The 25,361-nt window shown below is 46.5% G+C and overlaps 1 protein-coding gene across 4 annotated transcripts in view; it reads right to left on the bottom strand.

The window, feature by feature from the left end:
* The window catches only part of RUSC1 (RUN and SH3 domain containing 1), a 39,007-nt gene extending 14,472 nt beyond the window's left edge, over nucleotides 1–24,535 (bottom strand). For 2 of the 4 annotated variants that reach the window (XM_067472389.1, XM_067472391.1), the window contains exons 1-7: nucleotides 24,411–24,535; nucleotides 14,373–15,959; nucleotides 7,747–8,283; nucleotides 5,312–5,410; nucleotides 4,631–4,707; nucleotides 3,208–3,382; nucleotides 1,148–1,253 (exon numbers count right to left, since the gene is read on the bottom strand). In XM_067472389.1, coding sequence (XP_067328490.1) covers nucleotides 1,148–1,253; nucleotides 3,208–3,382; nucleotides 4,631–4,707; nucleotides 5,312–5,410; nucleotides 7,747–8,283; nucleotides 14,373–15,888 — 2,510 coding nt within the window. In that variant the 5' untranslated portion in view covers nucleotides 15,889–15,959; nucleotides 24,411–24,535. The remainder of the gene's footprint in view (nucleotides 1–1,147; nucleotides 1,254–3,207; nucleotides 3,383–4,630; nucleotides 4,708–5,311; nucleotides 5,411–7,746; nucleotides 8,284–14,372; nucleotides 15,960–24,410) is intronic. The other 2 variants (XM_067472390.1, XM_060758148.2) reach the window with 2 other exon arrangements.
* Nucleotides 24,536–25,361: the final 826 nt, after the last annotated feature.

Below are 25,361 nucleotides of genomic sequence, written 5' to 3'. Positions count from 1 at the left end.
ATCCAAAAAGCACTGAACCCAGCCAATGATGGATCTGGACCAAACTTGGCACACAGACCCAACATGGCCAACTTTGAATACAAGTGGAATTTGGGGGTGATTGACCTTGAAGTCTGTGAGTTATAGTTCACCCATATTCAGAGAGCACTGAACCCAGCAGATGATGGATCTGCACCTAATTTGGTACAGAGACCCAACATGCCCAACTGTGCATACAGGCAGGGCTTGGAGGTGATTGAACTTAACATATGGGAGTTGTAGTTCGCCTGCACCCAGAAAGCACTGAACCCAGCCAACAACGGATCTGCATCAAACTTGGTACACAGACCCAACAAGCCCAACTGTGTATATAGACGGGGTTTGGAGGTGATTGACCATAGTATATGGGAGTTGTAGTTCACCCGCATCAAGAGCGCACTGAACGCAGCTGATGTCAGATCTGGACCAAACTTGGCATACAGACCCAACATGGCCAACTGTACATACAGGTGGACTTTGGGGGTGATTGACCTCGGCATATGGGAGTTGTAGTTCACCTGCACCGAGAGAGCACTGAACCCAGCCAACAACTGATCTGCATCAAACTCCGTACACAGACTCAACATGCCCAACTGTGTATATAGGCAGGGTTTGGAGGTATTGACTATAGTATATGGGAGTTGTAGTTCACCTACATCAAGAGCACACTGAACGCAGCTGATGTCAGATTTGGATCAAACTTGGCACACAGATACAACATGACCAACTGTGCATACAGGTGGGCTTTGGGGGTGATTGACCTTAGTATATGGGAGTTGTAGTTCACTCGCGTCAAGAGAGCACTGAACGCAGCCGACGTCAGATCTGGACCAAACTTGGCACACAGACTCAACATGGCCAACTGTGCATACTGGCAGAGTTTTTAGGGTGATTTACATTGGCATCAGGGAGTTATAGTTCACCTGTATTCAGAGAATACCGAACGCAGCAGACAACAGATCTGGACCAAATTTGGCACACAGACCCAAGATACTGTGAATACTGGCGGAGTTTGGAATGGATAGACCCAAGATTTTGGGGAACACATCCTCTGGGCCACAAAGGGCCCAGCCATGTTAAACCAAGCTCCCTCTAGCGCCCTGTTTGTCCATCTACCCAGAATACTCACTTCAGGAGGCCGAGGATAAAAGCATGGAAGCGCTGCTGGCTGCTGCGGAGGGGTGCCAGCCGAGACACCCGCCAATACAGGGCATTCAGGGAGCGGGTCTGGGGTCCTGGGCAGAGAAGAGCAGGACAAAAATGGTAACAGTGGGCATTTCGGTTCACAAACAGGAAGCACAAACTATCAACAACAGAGGCGTGTTTTTTTCCCACTTTTGGGAAACCATAATCAAAAGATGTGTGAAATCCATGTAGGCAAAAAACATGAGCCAGAAATCTGCATACGTCTGCATACTCAAGTATAAGCCAACCCAAATATAAGCCGTATTGACTTGTATATACTTGTATTGACTCAAGTATAAGATGAGGATGGGAAATGCAGCAGCTCCTGGTAAATTTCAAAATAAAAATAGATAGCAATAAAATAATATTAATGGAGACATCTGTGGTTTAATTTTTTTTAATATTTACATAAAACTGTAATTTAAAATAAGACAGTCCAACTCTGATTAAACCATTATTCTAACCTTCTCTAATGCAAATGTACTTACGTATGCTTCCAGTAATAATACAGTAAAATAATAAATGTAATAAAAATAAAAAAAACATTGTAATAATAGAGTAAAATATTGGAAATGTAATAATAACAGTAATAATAGAGTACAATAATAAATGTAGTAATCGATATATAAATAAAAATGTAATGTTCGTTTGTGGGATTAACAGAACTCAAAAACCACTGGACGAATTGACACCAATTTTGGACACAAGACACCTAACAACTCAATGTATGTCCTTCACTCAAAAAAATTGATTTTGTTATTTGGGAGTTGTAGTTGCTGGGATTTGTATTTCACCTACAATCAAAGAGCATTCTGAACCCCACCAACGATGGAATTGGACGAAACTTGGCACACAGTTCTCCCATTACCAACACAAAATACTGAAAGGGTTTGGTGGGCAGTGTCCTTTGGTTTTGGAGTTTTAGTTCACCTACATTCAGGGATCACTGTGGACTCAAACAATGATGGATCTGGACCAAACTCTACCTGAATACTCAATATGCCCAAATGTGAACACTGGTAGAGTTTGGGGAAAATAGAATCTTGACATTTGGGAGTTGTACTTGCTGGGATTTATAGTTCACCTACAATCACAGAGCATTCTGAACCCCATCAATGATAGAATTGGGCCAAACTTCCAACACAGAACCCCCATGAAGGCCACAGCAACGCAGGGGACAGCTAGATAAAAATGTATTAATAATAAATAGTGTAAAATAATAAGTGAATGTAATAATAATAATAATAATAATAATAACAATAGAGTAAAATAATTAATAACTTTGACTCAGCCAGCTGCGCCACCGGGATTGTGGCGCAGCTGGCTGAGTGTCAGCTGCATTAAGATCACTCTGACCAAAAGGTCATGAGTTCGAAGCCAGCCCGGGTTGGAGTGGGCTTCCAACCAATTGTGTGTAGCCTGTTGTCAACCTTTGCAACCCGAAAGACAGTTGCATCTGTCAACTAGGAAAATTAGGTACCACCTTAAAAGTGTGGGGAGGCTAAATTAACTGATTTATGAGGCCATAAAGAAGACTCCCGCAAAGCATTCCAGTGGGAAAGCATGCGGGGAATGCGGAAGTGCTTCATCAGCGTCGCAGATGGACGATGAAAGTGACAGCTCCCCTGGCGGCCAGGGGGAAAAAAAAGTTAAATAGCCTCTGTGTATGTCTGTATATGTTTGTATGTCAAACATTGGCATTGAATGTTTGCCATATATGTGTACACTGTAATCCGCCCTGAGTCCCCTGCGGGGTGAGAAGGACGTAATATAAAAGCTGTAAATAATAATAATAATAATAATAATAATAATAATAATAATAATTGACTATAAGCCACGGGGGTGCTTTTTCAACCTAAAAAAAGGCTTATACTCAAGTATATACAGTATCTTAAACCACTCATCCCAAACTTGGATTGCTTTTCCCAGGTTATTTGGACTTCAACTCCCTGAAGCCTCAGCAATATTGCAAATTCTGTTTCCAAAACATCCAATGCCACTTACCGGGCTTGACAGATGCTTCCACAACGCTCCACGGAGAACTGGGCCTCTGGCCTGTGATCACGTCCTTTTGAAAGGGTTTCAGGCCGTCGCCAACCAGGGCCCAAAGCGCCGGGCAAAGGGTGTTCAAGACCAGGTAGCCCACATCAGGGCTGAGTCGGCTGTCTCCTAGCTGGGCCTGATCGGGAGGGAAAGAGTCACATTCTTTCAGCAGCCAGGAATGAAAGAGACAGCCTCCCTTCCCCTTGGTTGATTGGTAATTAGTGTTTGCTAATTAGTTCTCCCCACCCCCAACTGCAACAGAAGCAGAAGAGTCGTGGCTGCTGCTCTAGAGACAGAACAATGGATTCAAATTGCAGGAGAAGAGATTCCACATTAGAAAGAATGCCCTGGCAGCAAGACTATCTATATCTATAAAAATGTTCTGTGCGTAATGAGTACCCTAAAAACAAAAGAACCAATGAACGAAATCACACCAAATTTGGCAACAAAACGTCTCACAACACAAGGAGTGACCATCACTCAAAAATTATGATTTTGTCATTTGGGAGTTGTAGTTGCTGGGATTTATAGTTCACCTATAATCAAAGAGCATTCTGAACTCCACCAATGATGGAATTCAACCAAGGCACACAGGACTCCCCTGACCAACAGAAAACACTAGAAGGGTTTGGTGGGCATTGACCTTGAGTTTGGGAGTTGTAGTTGACCTACATCTAGAGAGCACTGTGGACTCAAACAATGATGGATCCAGACCAAACTTGGCACGAATACTCAATATGCCCAAATATAAACACAGATGGAGTTTGGGGGAAATAGACCTTGACATTTGGGAGTTGTAGATACTGGGATTTATAGTTCACCTACAATCAAGGAGCATTCCGAACCCGCATCATTGATGGAATTGGGCCAAACATCCCACACAGAACCCTCATGACCAACAGAAAATACTGTGTTTTCTGGTGGTCTTTGGTGACCCTTTGGTGACCCCCATGGTGACCCCCACCCCCTGGGTCTTGACTTCCCCGGTTGAAATATGCTGCCTTAAGGCCATCCAGTCCAACTCCCTTTGCCAGGGCAAGAAAACATAATCAAAGCCCTCCTGACAAAGGACCAACCAGCCATTCACACACACACATATATGTATATGACAGATTTGAAAGGGACCCCTAAAGAAGGACAATGATATGTTGCATGTTCCAAAGTAGGCAAACCAGACACTCTCCACATCCACACTGACAAAGAAACAGAAAGAAATACTGTTTACCCACAACCAGAAAGAAATTACATATATAGAAACCAACACTTTCTCATTGCTTCATTTTCCAGATCACCAAACAGGGCCACAGCAATGCGTGGCAGGAGACCGCTAGTATCAGTATAATGGTGTTCTGTCTTTTATGTTTGACCATTACGAGGAACAAACCTTTTGCACGAGGTTTCTTGCTGTGCTGAAATGGGCCACGATCTTGTCCACTGAAGCGCTGACTGCCACAAGCAAAGCTGCAGAGGAAGCAGAGAAAAGGTCAGATCGTGAAGGACAGGCATTTTGTTTCTCCTCGGATTGCTGCCAAGGTTTCTATGAAAGGGCTCCTTTCCTAGAGCCATTGAGTTGGAAGAGACCCCAAAGGCCATCCAATTCAACCCCCTTCTGCCAGGCAGAAAGTCACAATCCAAACCAAAGACTTGTGCACCAGCTGTGCCCATACCTTGGGAAGTCTGGCTTGGCTACGGCTCCTGGATACATGCTCCCAGGTCCTCTTCCCCGCATGCTTGCCAACGTCAGGAGAGGGGCATGCTCCGGTGTTGCCAAGCGCATAGAGTAAGAGGCCTCATGCAGGGAGCATGCACCCAGGGGCCGGTGGAAGGTGCACAGCCTCTGCTTGCCATCGTCCCTCTCCCAGCAGCTTCTCCGAAGGCCTCGGTGTTCTCTTTGGCATGCTCTTGAGGGCACATGGGGCTTGCAGGAGGAAGTGAGGCCTAAGGAGACCATGCTGCGACCCCTCCAGAATTGCCAAGTGACCCCTCTGGGGGTCGCGACCCCCAGGTCGAGAACCACTGCTTTAAAAATACATTTAAAATAAAATCACACAAGAAAACCTCTTACCTTTCTTTTGTTCTCGCAGTTGTGCAGACAGCCGGTCCACATCGTCCCTCCACAGATGACCGTTACTTGCAATCCCTCCAAAGGACTGAGAGTGTTGGACTGCAAAAAAAGAGCAAGCAGGGTGAATAAGTTGAAATACATACAAGGTTCATGGGATTTCTCTCTCTCTCTCTCTCTCTCTATGGACACCAAAATATATACTTAAATTCATTTGGAAGCCTCCGGGGAGAGGCCGTGATGTGAAAAATCATACAGCACAACATAAAGCCAGACTAACCCACAATTAAGTTCTAATTGAGGTGGATTTCAGAAATCAAACTCCTTTCAACAACAAGAACAACAACAACAACATTTATTACGGTCCACAGACCAACAGTGATTACAAGGGTTATTTTTTAAGTAAGGTCCGTTTTGTTGTAGACACTAGTAGTTTGCGCGCATATCGCAACGAGCATGTGCGTCGTGTACCGGCATGCCTCGGGAACAACTGTGCTCACTTTCCGCTCAGTAGCTAACCTGTACGGTTCTGTTCTGTGCTTTAAAAATGTCTAAGACTATCAACTCATGCGCCGCATGTGAGGTTCGCTCAGTGATACGGTCTTTGTCAGCAAGGACCCTGCCTGCTGCAGAAATCCATCAACAGATTTGTGAAGTGTACGGTGATACTGTTATGAGTGAAAGCAAAGTGCGTAAGTGGGTACGACAATTCAAAGATGGCCGTGACAACGTCCATGATGAGGACCGCTCCGGTCGCCCTTCGACGACGTGAAAACGGCAGTGAACTCTTGGTTATCGGAGCAGGCGGCAAATTTTTATGAAGAGGGTATTTTAAAATTGGTTCAGAAGTATGAGAAGTGTTTGAACAAACTTGGCAACTATGTCGAAAAATAGAGTGAAATATGTACTTTCTGAAAATAAATTTACTTTTTTGAAATAAACTTTCGTTGTGTACTTATGTTCAAACGGACCTTACTTAAAAAATACTCCTCGTATAAATTCTCCAATATCAGGAGAAGTCCATTGTACAGGGTTTCAAGTAATACTCCTATCAGAAATTAGTTGCTTTCTCCGCCTTGTTACCACTGTGAGGAATTTTGCCACTATGAGAGCCAATTAGATAAGTATCTAATTAGATAATTACCTAACCAATAAAAGGCTGCTGTTTCTCATTAAAGAACTTTACAGAGATAGTAGCTTACAGGTTAGATGTGGCCCCCATGGCCAAATTTCAGGGCCAATTTAAACGACCCGAGGGGTAAGGCAAGGCTGTATCTTCGCTCCTACTCTGTTTAACTTATTCCTGGATGATCTTGAGGAAGCCATGATGGACCCACAAGGTCACCTACCCAGATTGGGTCAAAGGAGAGTCCCCATCTTGCTGTATGTAGATGATACAGCCATCCTCTCCAGGTCTAGACCAGGGCTCACACACCAACTTGGGAACTTTACAGAAAATTACAAAACAAACGAGCTACACATACATTTCAGCAAATCATAAGTTCTGGTTTTGGAAAATATAAATGGGTCACTGAAAAATTTTCTCTAGAGCACATTAGACACTTCGAGTATTTGGGCCTTACCTTCCACCACATCTTATCAATTCAAGGTGCAAGTTATTACCTATAAAGCCCTATACTCTTTGAGTCCAACCTATCTTTGTGACCGCATCTCTTTCTACGAACCGGTGTGAGCTTCCCGATGTTTCTCTCCAGATGTTTCACTTCTGGATCAGCCTTAGCCAGCATAGCCAGTGAATAAGAATACTAAAAAGACCCAACGGCCACATATTCTTCATGCCTAGAATGGCAGAAGAGATGGAATACACACCAGATGGCGAAAGAGCAAAGTTCAGCAACAATTAATGTATACATGTTCAAAGCTAGACATTTTAGTTAAAAAATCAACTCCAAAAGACTGGGTATACTTATTTACAGGTCAGTGTAAGTACTATACCTTAACATATGCAAATTACTCCTGAGTTATCCTCAGGTCATATAAGTTTGGTCCCAAAACCTGCCCTTAGTTTATACACATCTCATAGCCAGCACATCAAAACATTCCCAAACAACCCCACTTTCTCACTCTTTCTTTTGGTTATTTGTTGACTATGCCAGCTGAGGATTATGAGAACCAAAGTCCAATCAATTTTGAGGATGTTGGACTGGGAATGGCTATATTAGGAAGCACTTCCTGATGGTAAGAGATATGCGGCCTCAGAGACTGGTGGACTCTTCTTCTCTGGAGGTTTTTAAGCAGAAGTTGGATGGCCATCTGTCAGGAGGGCTTGGGTTGAGTGTTCATGCATGGATTAAGGGGGTTGGATGGCTCTTGGGGTCTCTTCCAACTCAGTGATTCTGTGATTCTCCATTATGGCCCACGGTATGACAGAGGGAGGGAGATGGAAGACAAGGGGGAAATGTTGGGGGATGGCTTACGTTGCTCAGGGACTCCCGGCTCCTTGGCTGCCATACTGTCCCAAGGCAGTCTCCCAGACCCCGCTCCAGCCTGGCTGTCAAGGGGGACCCGTGCTCTGAACGGCGGCTCGGGTACCTGGCGGGTTGGGAAAGCTAAGGTGGGGTAGGTTCTGCTGCGGGGGAAGAGCGGGGAGAAGAGCACAGCCAGGTCAGGGCTCTCCAGGAAAGGGAGGACGCTCCGTGAAGGTGGGGAGTAGGCCCCGACGGGCGAGAGGCGGATGGGGAGCAGCTCCTCAGGGGAGAGGGTGCCGAAAATCTGCCCCTGCCGGTCAGCCAGGAGGCAGACCTCTTCACAGGACAAGGCCTTGAGCCTTGGGCAGAAGGCCCGGCCAGAAAGCTCTGGGGAGGTCAGCTCCACGCTCTCCAAACCAGGGCCAATAGAGGAGGAGGAGGACAAGGGGTCCGCAGCCTGGCCATCCACCACAGAGAAATGGAGCAGAAGAGGCTGGAAGGACAGGTGCTGTGGCTGGGAAGAGTGCACAGGGGGTGCACTGGCTGCTAGGCAGCACAGCCAGGAGAAAGCAAGGGGTGGTGAGGAGCCATATCAGAGCAAAGGGAGGTAATGGAGAGCATGGATGGAAGGAGGGAAGTGTTTGAGGGTATTGATAGAAGGAGGGAAGCATGTGACAGTGAAGATCAGAGAGGAGAGACATGGGGGAAAGGGAAGTGATGGAAGGTATTGATGGAAGGAGAGCAGTGTGCGACATTGAAGATCAGAGGGAAGAGACACAGCAACAAGGGAAGTGATGGAAGGTATTGATATAGAGAGAGAAGTGTGCAACATTGAAGATCAAAGGGAAGAAAGACGGGGAAAAGGGAAGTAATGGAAGGTATTGATAGAGAGAGAGAAGTGTGCAACATTGAAGATCAGAGGGAAGAGACACAGCAACAAGGGAAGTGATGGAAGGTATTGATGGACAGAGCGAAGTGTGCAAAATTGAAGATCAAAGGGAAGAAAGACGGGGGAAAGGGAAGTGATGGAAGGTATTGGTGGACAGAGAGAAGTGTGCAACATTGAAGATCAAAGGGAAGAAAGTTGGGGAAAGGGGAAGTGATGGAAGGTATTGATGGAAGGAGAGCAGTGTGCAACATTGAAGATCAGAGGGAAGAGACATAACAACAAGGGAAGTGATGGAAGGTATTGATGGACACAGAGAAGTGTTCAACATTGAAGATCAAAGGGAAGAAAGATGGGGAAAAGGGAAGTGATGGAAGGTATTGATGGAAGGAGAGCAGTGTGTAACATTGAAGATCAGAGGGAAGAGACACAGCAACAAGAGAAGTGTTCAGCATTGAAGATCAAAGGGAAGAAAGATGGGGGAAAGGGAAGTGATGGAAGGTATTGATGGAAAGGGTGAAGTGTACAACATTGAAGATCAGAGGGAAGAGACAGCGAAACAGAAAATGATGGAACACATTGATGGAAAGGGAGAAGTGTACGACATTGAAGATCAGAGGGAAGAGACGTGGGAAAAGATCACAAAGGGAGGTGATAGAGGGCATTGATGGAAGCAGGGAAGTACATGACAAGATTGCAAAGGATCAGAGGGAAGAGATAGAGGGAAAGATGATAGAGAGAAAGGAAAATAATGGAGGGTATTGATGGAAGGAGGGAAGGTGTGAGAGTATTGATGGAAGGAATAAAGTGTGTGACATTGAAAGATCAGAGGGAAGAGACACAGGAAAGGACAAAGAGAAAGGAAGGTGATAGAGGACAGTGATGGAAGGAGTGAAGTGTGACATTGAAGGATCAGAGGGAAGAGACAATGAGGAAAGGTCACAGAGAAAGGGAGGTGATGGCAGGTATTGATGGAAGGAGGGAATTGTGTGACATTGTAGGATCAGAGGGAAGAGACAACAGGGAAAGGTCACAGAGACAAGCAACAGCCCAGCCGTATGGACATGAGAGCAAGAAAGGTGCCCAGGCAGAACAAGGAAAAGGATTTGGGAATAGGGGAGAGGAGGAAAGGGAGGGAGGAGAGAATATGAAAAAAAAGAATGTTAATTCCGGATGCCACAGCAGACAGTAAAACAAAAAATGCAAATACATACAGAATGAGCATGAGACACGCCAAACTGCAAAGGCACATAACGCTCCTCTTCCAAAACCCTCTGGCCTGTTTGATGGTCAGGAATCTTGATACCATCAGTCAAGTTGGACTGGATACACTGAGAGTGACAAGCCCACGGTTCCCCAATCATGGGCAAGTGAGAACTTGAACCTGGATCTTTCTATCTGAATAATGACTCTCTGTGATTCATCTCCCCATTTATCTTCATCCCATCCTTTCTAGGTCAGGCCTAGATGACTAAACCAAGGTTGTCATACTTTGGACATATCACGAGAAGACAGGACTACACATTAGAAAAGACAATCATGTTTGGTAATGTAGACGGTAGTAGGAAAAGAGGAGAACTCTATGACGGATGGGTGGATTCGGTCAAGGAAGCCACGGTTGGCCTGAGTTTGTAAGACTGGAGTAGGGCTACTCATAGGGTGGCTTTGAGGTTTCTCATTTATACATTGATGACAAATTGATGGCAGTTAAGTGAATGTGGGAAAAGGCAGGGATTTCAGCTTGATCCAGTTTTGGAACCAAAATATATTTTCTATTCCTAATTTTGATCCGAAAGTACGAATACACTCATGGGCAAACTTGGGCCCTCCGGGTGTTTCATGTTGGAATTCAACCCCCGCACTGCCCAAGTCTCACATACTCAATGAGGAACAGTTTAGTTGGTTTAGAATAGACCAGGGGTCCCCAAACTACGGCCTGCGGGCCACTTCTGGCCCGCCAAGGGCACTTATCTGGCCCACGGAGGAGGAGCACCCCCCTTGCTGGCTCACACTGCCCATCAGGCCTGACGGATAGCATGAGCCAGCCAAGGGCAGCTGCTCTGCGTGGCCTACTCGCGCGTAAAGCACCTAGCAAGGTCCTTTACGTGAGAGTAGGCCACACAGGGCTGCTCCTCCCTTGGCAAGCTCATGCTATCCGTCAGGCCCGATGGGCAGCGTGAGCCAGCCAAGGGAGGCTGCCCCAGCGCTCCATGCAGTCATGCCGGCCACATGACCTTGGAGGTGTCTACAGACAACGCCGGCTCTTCGACTTAGAAATGCAGATGAGCACCACACCCCAGAGTCAGACACGACTGGACTTCATGTCAGAGGAAAACCTTTAACTAGGAAAACTGTGGAAGATCCAGGGTGGGGGAAAGAACTCTTGTCTGTTGGAGGTAGGTATGAATGTTTCAATTGGCCACCTTGATTGCCATTTCATAGCCTGACAGTTTTTAGGGAGAATTCTTTGTTGAGAGGTGATTAGCTGGCCCTGATTGTTTCTTGTCTGGAGTTCTCCTGTGTTTGAGTGTTGTTCTTTATTTACAGTTATAATTTTAGAGGGTTTTTTTTTTAATCCTGGTAGCCAGATTTTGTTCAGACTAGAAATAGGAAGATTTCCCATTCTCTGCTCCTGGAATTACTGCCTAAAGAGGGCTAGAAAGAACCCCCTCTAAGGGCCCTTCCACACAGCAAAATAAGATATGCGCAATGTGCATAGGAATTTTTTTATTGTCTGAGGGACAGTGAACTGGCCCCCGGTTTAAAAAGTTTGAGGACCCCTGGAATAGACTAAGGCAGTGGTTCTCTACCTTCCTAATGCCGCGACCCCTTAATACAGTTCCTCATGTTGTGGTGACCCTCAACCATAACATTATTTTTGTTGCTATTTCACAACTGTCATTTTGCTACTGTTATGAATTGTAATGTAAATATCTGATATGTGGGATGTGTTTTCATTCACTGGAACAAATTTCGCACAAATACCCAATACATCCAAATTTGAATACTGGTGGGGTTGGGGTCAGATTGACTTTGTCATTTGGGAGTTGTAGTTGCTGGGATTTATAGTTCACCTACGATCAAAGAGCATTCTGAACTCCACCAATGATGGAATTGAACCAAACTTGGCACACAGAACTCCCATGACCATCGGAAAATACTGGAAGGATTTGGTGGGCACTGACCTTGAATTTTGGAGTTCTAGTTCACCTACATCTAGAGAACACTGTGTACTCAGAGATGGATCTGGACCAAACTTGATATGGATACTCAAGATGCCCAAATGTGAATACTGGTGGAGTTTGGGAGAAACAGACCTTGACATTTGGGAGTTGTAGTTGCTGGGATTTATAGTTCACCTCCAATCAAAGAGCATTTTGAACTCCACCAATGATGGAATTGAACCAAACTTGGCACACAGAACTCCCATGACCATCGGAAAATACTGGAAGTGTCTGACGTGTGATCCAATTCAACAGCCAGCAGAGTGTCTGCTGTGGACTCATCTTGTTGTGTTTCTAATAATAATAATAACAATAATAACAGTAATAATATTAATAATACATCACACAGTCCTAGACACTTGGGAAGTGTCCGACGTGTGATCCAATTCAACAGCCAGCAGAGTGTCTGCTGTGGACTCATCTTGTTGTATTACTACTACTAATAATAACAATTATAATAGTAATAATATTAATAATACATCACACAGTCCTAGACACTTGGGAAGTGTCCGACATGTGATCCAATTCAACAGCCAGCAGAGAGTCTGCTGTGGACTCATCTTGCTGTGTTTCTAATAATAATAATAATAACAATAGTAATAGTAATAATAATAATAATACATCACACAGTCCTAGACACTTGGGAAGTGTCTGACGTGTGATCCAATTCAACAGCCAGCAGAGTGTCTGCTGTGGACTCATCTTGTTGTGTTTCTAATAATAATAATAATAATAATAATAGTAATAGTAATAATAATAATAATACATCACACAGTCCTAGACACTTGGGAAGTGTCTGACGTGTGATCCAATTCAACAGCCAGCAGAGTGTCTGCTGTGGACTCATCTTGTTGTGTTTCTAATAATAAAAATAATAATAATAATAATAATAATGTCAGCACTGGAGGACTTAGGGATAGACTGGCAGTCTTCCGCTCAATAGAATTGAAAAGGAAATGACCCTAAAAGCAGTTTCAACAGAACAGCCGACTCACCAAAAGCAAAGTAATAATTTTAGCGGAGACTTTCTTGACCCAAAATCCAAAATTACCTATCTCCCTTCCAGCCTCCAAGTGTGCTGCCAGAATTACATTACCTGTCCTTTTAAGCCCCGTGGCTCTTTTTCCCAAGTTCAAAAAAGGCAGCCATCTGGGAATCCACCCACATTCCGGCTGTTTTAGAAAAAAATGGAAAGTACACCGAGAGACAATCTGCCTGCACATAAAAAAGGCTGCTGGCCAGAAAAACTAAAAAAGAAAATGGTTTTTCTCTTCCTGCTTCCTCTGTTAAACAATTGGTGAAGGGGGCTGGGGAAGGAAGGGGGAGGCGGGACTTTTCCAGCAAAGATAACCAATTAGAGCAGCGTTTCTCAACCTTCCTAATGCCGTGACTCAGGTTGTGGTGACCTCCAACCATAACATTATTTACATTGCTACTTCCTAACAGTCATTTTGCTACTGTTACGAATAGTCATGTAAATATCTGATCTGCAGGATGTGTTCTCATTCACCGGACCAAATTTGGCACAAATACTCGATACGCCCTAATCTGATTACTGGTGGGGTTGGGGGGATTGATTTTGTCATTTGGGAGTTGTAGTTGCTGAGATTTATAGTTCATCTGCAACCAAAAAGCGTTCTGAACTCCACCAATGATGGAATTGAACCAAACTTGGCACACTGACTTCCCATGACCAACATAAGATACTGGAAGGTTTTGGTGGGCACTGACCTTGAGTTTTGGAATTGTAGTTCACCTATATCCAGAGAGCACTGTGGACTCAAACAATGATAGATTTCTAGGTTCTTGTGGGTTTTTTCGGGCTATAGGGCCATGTTCTAGAGGCATTTCTCCTGACGTTTAGAACATGGCCCTATAGCCCGAAAAAACTCACAAGAACCTAGTGATTCCAGCCATGAAAGCCTTCGACAATACAATGATGGATTTATAGTTCACCTACCATCAAGGCTGTTAAGATCTTCTGGAGGGGCCCTGATCTCGGTTCCACCACCCTCGCAATCACGTCTGGTGGGGATGAGAGACAGGGCCTTTTCTGTGGTGGCCCCCCCGGCTATGGAACTCTCTCCCGATTGAGATCAGATCTGCCCCGTTCCTCCTGAACTTCAGGAAGCTAGTGAAATCCTGGCTATGGAACGAGGCATTCCCAGAATGATGGCGGAGACTGGAAATTGACTAAAGTTATCGACCACATTATTATTATTCTGTGAAACTGCAGGTCGCTTCTGGTATGAGAGAATTGGCCTTCTGCAAGGACGTTGCCCAGAGAACGCCCGGATGTTTCTGATGTTTACTATCCTTGTGGGAAGCTTCTCTCATGTCCCAGAGCTGACAGAGGGAGCTCATCCACACTCTCCCTGGATTCAAACCTATGACCTGTCATTCTTCAGTCCTGCTGGCACAAGGGTTTAACTCATTGTGCCACCGGGAGTTCCATTATCAAATGATCAGTGTAGATGAGGCCTGGGCTCACCAGCTAGGGCGAAGGTGAAGCATTCAAACCTTACCCTCCACAAAACGCCCGTCTCCTCTTTCCTCTTTCCCGGGCATCCAGGGGTCCCTTTGTCCATTCGGCTTGCCCTCTGAGCGTCTATCCGATGCTCCATCCTCGCCTTCTTCGAAGCCCCCTTCCATGATGGGTTGCAGCCCAGGGCGGGACTTCTTCTTCCGGAGCGGGTTCTCCTTTGGGCCTCGGAAATGCCCCTTTGGTGGGTCACTCTCCTGCAAAGGGTCACTGCCTTCTGGCATCAGCTTGCCCGCTTTCACCTGTTGGGAGCCAACCTGTGCGGGCAGGTGACTTTTCTGCTTGCGGCAGCGCAGTTCTTTGAATGTAGTGACCTCCTTCTGCGGGCAGTTGGCCACTTTTGCCGGCTCTGGGGGCGTTGTTTGTGGCTCAACTATCTCCTGATTGGGGATGGTGCCCCACGTGGCCTCGTGACAAGGGGGCAACTCGGTGTCGGGAGAAAAAACGATGAGCCAGTCGCTTTGGTCTTTCCTGGTCGGTGGTGAGACCGCCACCTTCTTCCGCTTCTGGGCCAACTCATGGAAGGAGGTGATGTTCTTGGTGACCTCTCTCTGTTGGACACTCGGCTCTGACGATGCGTCAGAGCTTGGCTTCTCTGGCTCACGCCGTCGTATCCCTTGAAGTCCTCGCTTTGTCCTCGGAGGCACGGGAGGTGGGGGACCCACAACACGAGGCTTTGGTGGACCAGACCAGTTTAAGTTGACGTCCACCTGTCCTGGAGAGAAGGTCACCGGCTTGGGTTCCTGGACCGGAAGAGCATTGCAGTTCGAATCCAGTCCTGGAGCGACGCGGCGGACTGGCACAGCAGGGGGTGCACGACAAGGACGGACTGGAGGTGGCACCGTCGGAGAGCCGTTCAACGGTGACTCCGATTGGGGCTTTGAGCTTGGAGAAGGTGTGGACTCCAACGAGCTGTTGCTGCCGAGGCTATCAGGACTGTCCCAGACACGGGTTATGGGGCGGTCACCTCGGATGTTGAGGTTCAAGCTCCTCTCTTCAGGGCTGGCCACATTGTGAGCCTCATCCAAAGGGACAATGTTGGGCTGGTTCTCCGGACTTTGGGCCACCTCTTCCGTCGGGAACTCCTTCCAGTAGACGGAGACAGGAGTGTCGTCCAAGCTGAGATCGGAGCAGCTGCTGACGGAAGAGGAGGCCGGGTCCAAAGGCGAATCCTCCTCCTCCTCCTCTTCTTCGTGGTTCGAAACAGGAGATCTAGGCAAGCTTTGCAGATTCTGGAGGTCCCGTTTGATATCCGAATGCAGAGGGTGTTCGTCGCAACACTGGCACGTCAAGGACGGGTCATTGGAGTTGGCGTCCACCAGCGCCGAGACATGGCTCTGTTCTCTGTAGTCCTGGCCCGCTGTTCCCTTCCTTGGTGGGGCCAAGGTGTGGGACTCCTCCTGAAGTTCTGGGTGGCGAGACAGATGGAGGCCCAAGGAGATGTGCTGCAGGTGGACGTGGTTGAGGTTGCAGAGCAGGCCTTTCTTGGGCGACTGCATGGCTACTTAGACATGGGAATCAAAACAGCCAGGCTGGCTTAGAACGATCCGTCCTCAGCGAAACACAGCTCCTGAATGTTGGAGAAAATCCAGGGAAGGGGGAAGAACAACAAGAGCAATTCATCACAAATGGAAGAACACTGGCGTGAGCGAGTTCCTGCATCATTCTCTTAATGGATTCAGATGGCAAGAAAAGAGATTCCACCTAAACATTAGGAAGAACTTTGTGATGGTAAGAGCTGTCTAATAGTAAAATATATTGCTTTATAGCAGAGGCTGGATGGCCATCTGTCTGGAGGGTTTCCTGCATGGCAGAATATGATTAAACTGGATAGCTGGGTTTTTGTGAGTTTTCCGGGCTGTATGGCCATGTTCCAGAAGCATTCTCTCCTAACATTTCACCCACATCACCTCGGAGATGGCACAATGGGTTAAACTCTTGTGCTGGCAGGACTGAAGACCAACAGATCAGAGGTTCGAATCAAGGGAGGACTCGGATGAGTTCCCTCTGTCAGCTCCAGCTCCCCATGCAGGGACATGAGAGAAGCCTCCCACAAGGATGGTAAAACATTAAAAACATCTGGCCAACGTCCTTGCAGACGGCCAATTCTCTCACACTAGAAGCGACTTGCAGTTTCCCAAGTCGCTCCTCACACACACACACACACAAACCCCATATCTATGGCAGGCATGCTCAGAGGCTTTGCGGTATATTGGAAACAAGGGAGGTTTATACATCTGTGGAATAATGTCCAGGTTGGGAGAAAGAACTCTTGCCTGTTGGAGGCAAGTGTGAATGTTGCAATAAATCGCCTGGGTTAGCATTGCAAAGCCTTGCAGTTTCAAGGCCTGGCTGATTCCTGCCGGGGGGAATACCTTGTTGGGAAGTGTTAGCTGGCCCTGATTGTTTCATGTCATGTCACAACCACAATGTCAGACTACACAAAGACGCAACTGAAATCCACAAGCGAGTGGACAATGTCAACAGAAAGGAGGAAACCATGAAAATGAACAAAATCTGGCTACTGGTATTTAAAAAAAGCTCTAAAATCAGGACAGTAAGTAAAGAAGAACACTCAGAAAACAGGGGAATTCCAAACATGAAACAATCAGGACCAGCTAACACCTCCCAACAAAGGATTCCCCAGGCAGAAATCAGCCAGGCCTTGAAGCTACAAGGCTTTGCAATGTTAATCAAGGTGATTAATTACAACATTAATTGCAATCACTACCTCTGAGGATGCTTGCCATAGATGCAGGCGAAACGTCAGGAGAAAATGCCTCTAGAACAAGGTTTCTCAACCTTCCTAATGCCGCGACCCCTTAATACAGTTCCTCATGTTATGGTGACCCCCAACCATAAAATTATTTTTGTTTCAACTTCATAACTGTACTTTTGTTAATGTAATGAATCAAAATGTAAATATCTGATATACAAGATGTCTTTTCATTCACTGGACCAAATTTGGCACGAATATCCGATATGCCCAAATTTTAATACTGGTGCGGTTTGGGGGGTGGGGGTGGGGGGTGGGTAGATTTTGTCATTTGGGAGTTGTAGTTTCTGGGATTTATAGTTTGCCTACAATCAAAGAGCATTCTGAACTCCACCAACAATTGAATTGAACCAAAATTGGCATACAGAACTCCCATGACCAACAGAAAATACTAGAAGGGCTTGGTGGGCGTTGACCTTGAGTTTTGGGAGTTGTAGTTCACCTATATCCAGAGAGCACTGTGGACTCAAACAATGATAGATCTGGACCAAACTTGGCACAAATACTCAATATGCCCAATTGTGTGCACTGGTGGAGTTTGGGGAAAATAGACCTTGAAATTTGGGAGTTGTCGTTACTGGGATTTATAGTTCACCTACAATCAAAGATCATTCTGAACCTCACCAAGATAGAATTGGGTCAGACTTCCCACACAGAACCCCTTTGACTGAAAGAAAATACTGTGTTTTCTGATGGTCTTTGATGATCCCTCTGACACCCCCTGGAGACCCCCCCCCCCAGGGTTGAGAAACGCTGCTCTAGAACATGGCCATATAGCCCGAAAAACCTACAACAACCCAATTACAACATTCACACTTGCCTCCAACAGGCAAGAGTTCTTTTTCACACCCTGGACATTATTCCACAGATATATAAACCTCCCTTGCTTAGTTTCCAACAGACCTCACAACCTCTGAGGATGCCTGACATAGATGTGGGCGAAACGTCAGGAGAGAATGCTTCTGGAACGTAACCATACAGCAACCCAGTCATTCTGGCCATGAAAGCCTTTGACAACAAACTGGATAACCTTTGTAATCTCTTCTAACTCTATGAAAGAAAGAGCCACAAAGAAGTACTGACGGATATATATACTAGTGAAATTATATTTAAATTCTGTGTTATGTAGTGATGGAGTCGCAAGATTATAGCGAAATCCTCCGACTTGTTACCAATTTGGAAGTTTTGTGTCAGATCTATCAAGAGCAATTCAGTGAAACAGCTCTTCTGATGTTCTCGTGTCACAACGAAGCAGGCGGAAAGAAAGACTCAGAAGACATGGCACATCGCCATATATTGCAAATCAGTCTCCGTCATTCTTCCTTCTCCCCCAGGGAACCTTGAGAAAGGTAGATCTACGAGGCAATCTCCGAAGGAAGAATCCTCCAGGCTTCACTTGAACGTCAAATCCCAGAATCCTTTGGAATTCCATGGAATTAATGCAGGTTCGCCTCACTTGAACTGCCATGGCCCAAAGCTATGGGATCCCGGGAGTTGTAGTTTGTTGGCGCACCAGCACTCTTTGGCAGGGAAAGGTAAAAGTTTCCCCTTGACATTAAGTCTAGTTGTGTCCGATTCCAGGGGTTGGTGCTCATCTCTATTTCTAAGCCGAAGAGCCGGCATTGACCATAGACACCTCCAAGGTCATGTGGCCGGCATGACTGCATGGAGCGCCATTACCTTCCCGCCAGAGCGGTACCTATTGATCTACTCACATTTGCATGTTATCGAACTCCTAGGTTGGCAGAAGCTAGGGCTGACAGCGGAAGCTCACGCCGCTCCCCGGAATCGAACCTGCGACCTTTCGGTCAACAAACTCAGCAGCTCAGTGCTTTAACCCACTGCATACCTATTGATCTACTCACATTTGCATGTTTTCGAACTGCTAGGTTGGCAGAAGCTAGCGCTGACAGCGGAAGCTCACGCCGCTCCCCGGAATCGAACCTGCGACCTTTCGGTCAACAAGCTCAGCAGCTCAGTGCTTTAACCCACTGCGTACCTATTGATCTACTCACATTTTCATGTTTTCGAACTGCTAGGTTGGCAGAAGCTAGCGCTGACAGCGGAAGCTCACGCCGCTCCCAGGAATCGAACCTGCGACCTTTCGCTCAACAAGCTCAGCCGCTCAGTGCTTTAACCCACTGCGTACCTATTGATCTACTCACATTTGCATATTTTCGAACTGCTAGGTTAGCAGAAGCTAGGGCTGACAGCGGAAGCTCACGCTGCTCCCCGGAATCGAACCTGCGACCTTTCGGTCAACAAGCTCAGCAGCTCAGTGCTTTAACCCACTGCGTACCTATTGATCTACTCACATTTGCATGTTTTCAAACTGCTAGGTTGGCAGAAGCTAGGGCTGACAGCGGAAGCTCACGCCGCTCCCAGGAATCGAACCTGCGACCTTTCGGTCAACAAGCTCAGCCGCTCAGTGCTTTAACCCACTGCGTACCTATTGATCTACTCACATTTGCATGTTTTCGAACTGCTAGGTTGGCAGAAGCTAGGGCAGACAGCGGAAGCTCACGCCCTCCCCAGGAATCGAACCTGCAACCTTTCGGTCAACAAGCTCAGCAGCTCAGTGCTTTAACCCACTGCGTACCTATTGATATACTCGCATTTGCATGTTTTCGAACTGCTAGGTTGGCAGAAGCTGGGGCTAACAGTGGGAGCTCACCCCGCTCCTTGGGTCAGCTCCCATAAAGACGGGAAATGTCTGGATCCTGAAAGGATTGCCCTTGGTCAGGATGAGAAGGTGGATGGGAGAGAAAAACTGTATCCATTAGACCTTCCCGCTGGAGCGGTACCTATTGATCTACTCACATTTGCATATTTTCGAACTGCTAGGTTGGCAGAAGCTACGGCTGACAGCGGAAGCTCACGCCGCTCCCAGGAATCGAACCTGCGACCTTTCGGTCAACAAACTCAGCAGCTCAGTACTTTAACCCACTGCGTACCTATTGATCTACTCACATTTGCATGTTTTCGAATGCTAAGTTGGCAGAAGCTGGGGCTAACAGTGGGAGCTCACCCCACTCCTTGGGTGAGCTCCCATAAAGACGGGAAATGTTTGGATCCTGAAAGGATTGTCCTTGGTCAGGATGAGGTGGATGGGAAAGAAAAAAGTGTATCCATTAGACTCCGTATTGCCTACTCCTGATATTAGAGCTGGAAGAGACCCCCAAGGGCCATCCAGTCCAACCCCCTGCCATGCAAAAAGGCACAATCAAAGCAGTCCTGATAGACAACCTCTGCAGAAAAGCCTCCAGAGAAGCATATGCCACTCTACAGGAAGTTCTTCCTAATATTTTCAGTCGAATCTCTTTTCCTGCCATTTGAACCCATTGCTCCCATGTCTCTAGAGCAGCAGAAAGTCAGTTCCCGCTCCCAATGGGACACCTTTTTACATCTTGAAACATGGTTCTCATGTTCCCTCTCTACCTTCTCTTCTCCCATCTAAACATCCCCCAGGTGGTGCATCCCCCAGGTGGTGCAATTTCCCTTGTGCTGGCTGAACTGCTGACCAAAAGGTCAGCGGTTCGAATCCGGAGAGTGGGGTGAGCTGTCAGCTCCAGCTTTTCATGCAGGGACATGAAAAAAGCCTCCCATAGGATGGTAAAACATCTGGGCGTCCCCTGGGCAACGTCCTTGCAGTGGCCGATTCTCTTACACTAGAAGCGACTTGCAGTTTCTCAGGTCGCTTCTGACATGATAAAATAATAATAATAATAATAATAATAATAATAATAATAATAATAATAAATATTACCCACTGGAAACAACTTGCAGTTTCTCAAGACAGTTTCTCAAGAACGAAGGAAGAGGAGGATGGAAGGAAGGAAGGAAGGAAAGAAGGAAGGAAGGGAGGGAGGGTGGAAGGGAATGGAGGGAGAGAAGAGAGGGAGGGAAGGAGGGAGGAAGGAAAGAGAGAAGGAAGGATAGGGTGGTGAGAGGGAGGAGGCTCAGATAAAAAAGCCCAAGGGCCTGGGTTTACCATTCCTGGTCTACACTGGCCACATAAATGCCGTTCAACCAGGCCTGACCCTGGATCTGGTGCCTTTAGGATATTTCAGCAATACATCATTTGGCCATCAATAATTCAGGGAATGAGAAAGCAAGTTCTCATGACAACGGAGCCGTTATACTGGATGGGTTGGCCTTTTGCCTCTTTCTCTTCTCAGCAGATGAGCAAAGGGGCAAAAAAATTACTTCTTTCCTCTTGTATATTATATGTATATATATATACACACACACACACACACACATACATACAAGCTTGGTTTGCTCTATAGGCCCATCTGTACTGATCCCATGAGGGGGACATGAAAGCCATGTTTACATATGTCAAAGGAAGTCACATTGTGGCAGGAGAGAGCTTGTTTTCTGGGTTGCTGTGAGTTTTCTGGGCTGTCTGGCCATGTTCCAGAAGCATTCTCTCCTGACGTTTCACCCACACCTATGGCAGGCATCCTCAGAGGTTGTGAGGTTTGTTGGAAACTAGGCAAGTGGTGTTTATATATCTGGAATAATGTCAAAGGTGGGAGATAGAACTCTTGTCTGTTGGAGGCAAGTGTGAATGTTGCAAATGGCCACCTTGATTAGCATTTAATAGCCTTTCAGCTACAAAGCCTGGCTGATTGCTGCCTAGGGGAATCCTTTGTTGGGTGGTATTAGCTGGCCCTGATTGATTACTGTCTGCAATTCCCATTTTTTGATTGTTGCTCCTTATTTACTGTCCTAACACCTCCCAAGAAAGGATTCCCCCAGGCAGCAACCAGCCAGGCTTTGAAGCTACAAGGCTATTAAATACTAAACAAGGTGGTCCATTACAACATTCACACAGACAAGAGTCCATTCTCCCACCCTGGACCTTCCCTGATGGTTTCCTGTGCGGAATTCCCCTGATTTCTGAATGTTGCTCTTTATTTACTGTCCTGATTTTAGAGTTTAGCTAACATCTCCCAACAAAGGATTCCCCCAAGCAGCAACCAGCCAGGCTTTGAGGCTACAAGGCTATTAAATGCTAATCAAGGTGGTCCATTACAACATTCACACAGACAAGAGTCCTTGCTCCCACCCTGGACCTTCCCTGATGGTTTCCTGTGCGGAATTCCCCTGTTTTCTGAGTGTTGCTCTTTATTCACTGTCCTGATTTTAGAGATTTTTTTAATACTGGTAGCTAGATTTTGTTCATTTTCATGGTTCCCTCCTTCCTGTTGAAATTGTCCACATGTTTCATGTGGATTTCAGTGCCTTCTCCGTGTCGTCTGACATGGTGGTTGTCGGAGCGGTCCATCATTTCTGTATCCAGGTTGGTTCATCAAGTGCTTTGCTATGGCTGATTTCTCTGGTTGACTTATTTAAAAGCTCTAAAATCAGGTCAGCAAATAAAGAACAATACTCAGAAAATAGAGGAATGCCAGACAGGAAGCAATCAGGTGAACTATAAATCCCAGCAACTACAACTCCCAAATGTCATGTCTATTTTCCCCAAACTCTACCGGTGTTCACATTTGTGCATATTGAGTATCCATACCAAGTTTGGTCCAGATCCATCATTGTTTGAGTCCACAGTGCTCTCTGAATGTAGGTGAACTACAACTCCAAAACTCAAGGTCAATGCCCACCAAACCCTTCCAGTATTTTCTGTTGGTGATGGAAGATCTCCGTGTCTTTGATCCACATCCATCATTGTTTGAGTCAGTCCACAGTTCTCTCTGGATGTGGGTGAACTACAACTCCAAAACACAAGGCCAAAGCCCACCAAACCCTTCCAGGAAGCAATCAGGTGAACTATAAATCCCAGCAACTTCCACAGATATATAAACCCCACTTGCCTAGTTTCCAACAGACAGGGGCGGCTCAACCATTACGCAAAGTAAGCATTTGCAGTATACTTGATTTGCCCTGGGGCGCTCTTGGGGGAAAATAGATTTTGACATATGCGAGTTGTAGTTACTGGGATGTATAGTTCACCTAAAATCAAAGAGCATTCTGAACTCCATCAATGATGGAATTGAACCAAATATGGCACACAGAACTCCCATGACGAACAGATGTGAGTTGTAGTTACTGGGATGTATAGTTCACCTAAAATCAAAGAGCATTCTGAACTCCATCAATGATGGAATTGAACCAAATATGGCACACAGAACTCCCATGACGAACAGATGTGAGTTGTAGTTACTGGGATGTATAGTTCACCTAAAATCAAAGAGCATTCTGAACTCCATCAATGATGGAATTGAACCAAATATGGCACACAGAACTCCCATGACGAACAGATGTGAGTTGTAGTTACTGGGATTTATAGTTCACCTAAAATCAAAGAGCATTCTGAACTCCACCAATGATGGAATTGAACCAAATACGGCACACAGAACTCCCATGACGAACAGAATATATATATGAGTGATTGGGTGGGGGGCAAAATACTGTTTGCTCAGTATGCCCAACAGACCTCACAATCACTGAGGATGTCTACCATAGATGTAGGCTAAATATCAGGAGAGAATGCTTCAGGCCAGACAACCTAGTGATTCCAGCCATGAAAACCTTCGACAACAGCTTATTTTCTGCTTCTCTGGATTCAAAGATCCCACCCAAACATTAGAAAGAACTTGATGGTGAGAGCCGTTCAACAGTGGAAGATGCCGTTTTGGAGAGCGGCGAAGTCTCCTTCTCTGAAGGTTGGATGGCCATCTGACAGAAGGGCTCTGATTGTGGCGAAATGGGGTTGGACTGGATGGCCCTTGGAGGTCCCTTCCAACTCTAGGATTCTATAAAGCCGCACCGTAGTGTAAGATGGGGCCTTGGGGGGAAAGCAAAGGGCCTTTGAGGCCAGATGGGAGGAGAGGGGGCACCTTGGCGCTCTTTGGTACCCAAGGATGCAGATGGAGGGATGCCCTTCTCCATCCTTTCTGCCCAATGGCCGCCCGGGAGGCCCAGCCCTTTTGCAGGCATCCGGCCAAAGCACTGCGGAGGCTGCGGGCAGGGAAGGAAAGGGGAGAGGAACCCAAGGGTTGGTGTTTCTCCTGATGTTCCCTATATTGGAGCATGGAGCGGGCAAAGACATCATATTGATGTAAACAAGAGCAGAGGGTCTGGGTTCAGAAGGAAAACAAAAAGGGGATGGATTGGAAAGACCATCTAGGGGCATGCCATCCCTCCAATGTTGGTAGAGAATGAGGCAATAGAGATGGCAAGGACCCTTCCCCAAGCCCAGCCCAAGATGACCAAGGGACTCACCTGTTTATCTTCTTCTGCCTCAGTCTCTCCTTCTCTGTTGGCTTTGCTGCAGGGCTTGGTCTGCTTGCCCAGCTGGTGCTGCAGCCAGGAAAGCAGGGGGGGGGGGACCAAGCCCAGGCAAGGAGGAGGAGCTGGCAGGCACAGATGCCAAGCCCCCCCTCTTTAACCCTTGCCGTGCCAACATGGAAAACATTGGGGTTTGACAGAGCTGGGGCTGCGCTTTGAAGGTCAAAAAGGCTGGCTTAGATCCTCCATGGCAGGGGTTCTCAACCTTCCTCATGCCACGACCCCTTAATACAGTTCCTCGGGTTGTGGTGACCCCCCAACCATAACATTGGATGCTTGGCATACATGCAGGCGAAACGTCAGGAGGAAATGCCTCTAGACCATGGCCATATAGCCCTAAAAACAACCCAACCACAATATTATTTTCATTGCTACTTCACAACTGTCATTTTGCTACTGTTATGAATCGTCATGTAAATACCTGATCTGCAGGATGGATTTTCATTCACTGGACCCAATTTGGCACAAATGCCCGATATGCCCATATTTGAATACTGATGGGGATGGGTGGGATTGATTTTGTCATTTGGGAGTTGTAGTTCATAGAATCATAGAATCATAGAGTTGGATGAGACCTCATGGGCTATCCAGTCCAACCCCCTTCCAAGAAGCAGGAAAATTGCATTCAAACCAAGGCAGAATAGAGCATGGGGAGCATGACTTCCCTGGATCTAGACACTAGTTGCCGGGATTTGTAGTTTGCCTACTATCAAAGAGCATTCTGAACTCCGCCAGCAATGGAATTGAACCGAACTTGGCACACAGACCTCCCATGGCCAACAGAAAATACTTGGGAGGGTTTGGTGGGCATTGACCTTGAGTTTGGGAGTTGTAGTTCACCTACATCCAGAGAGCACTGTGGACTCAAACAATGATGGATTTGGA

The sequence above is a fragment of the Anolis sagrei genome, chromosome 12 (genome assembly GCF_037176765.1).
Source record: "Anolis sagrei isolate rAnoSag1 chromosome 12, rAnoSag1.mat, whole genome shotgun sequence".
NCBI classification, from domain to species: domain Eukaryota; kingdom Metazoa; phylum Chordata; class Lepidosauria; order Squamata; family Dactyloidae; genus Anolis; species Anolis sagrei.
This window is presented reverse-complemented; position numbering and strand designations above follow the sequence as displayed.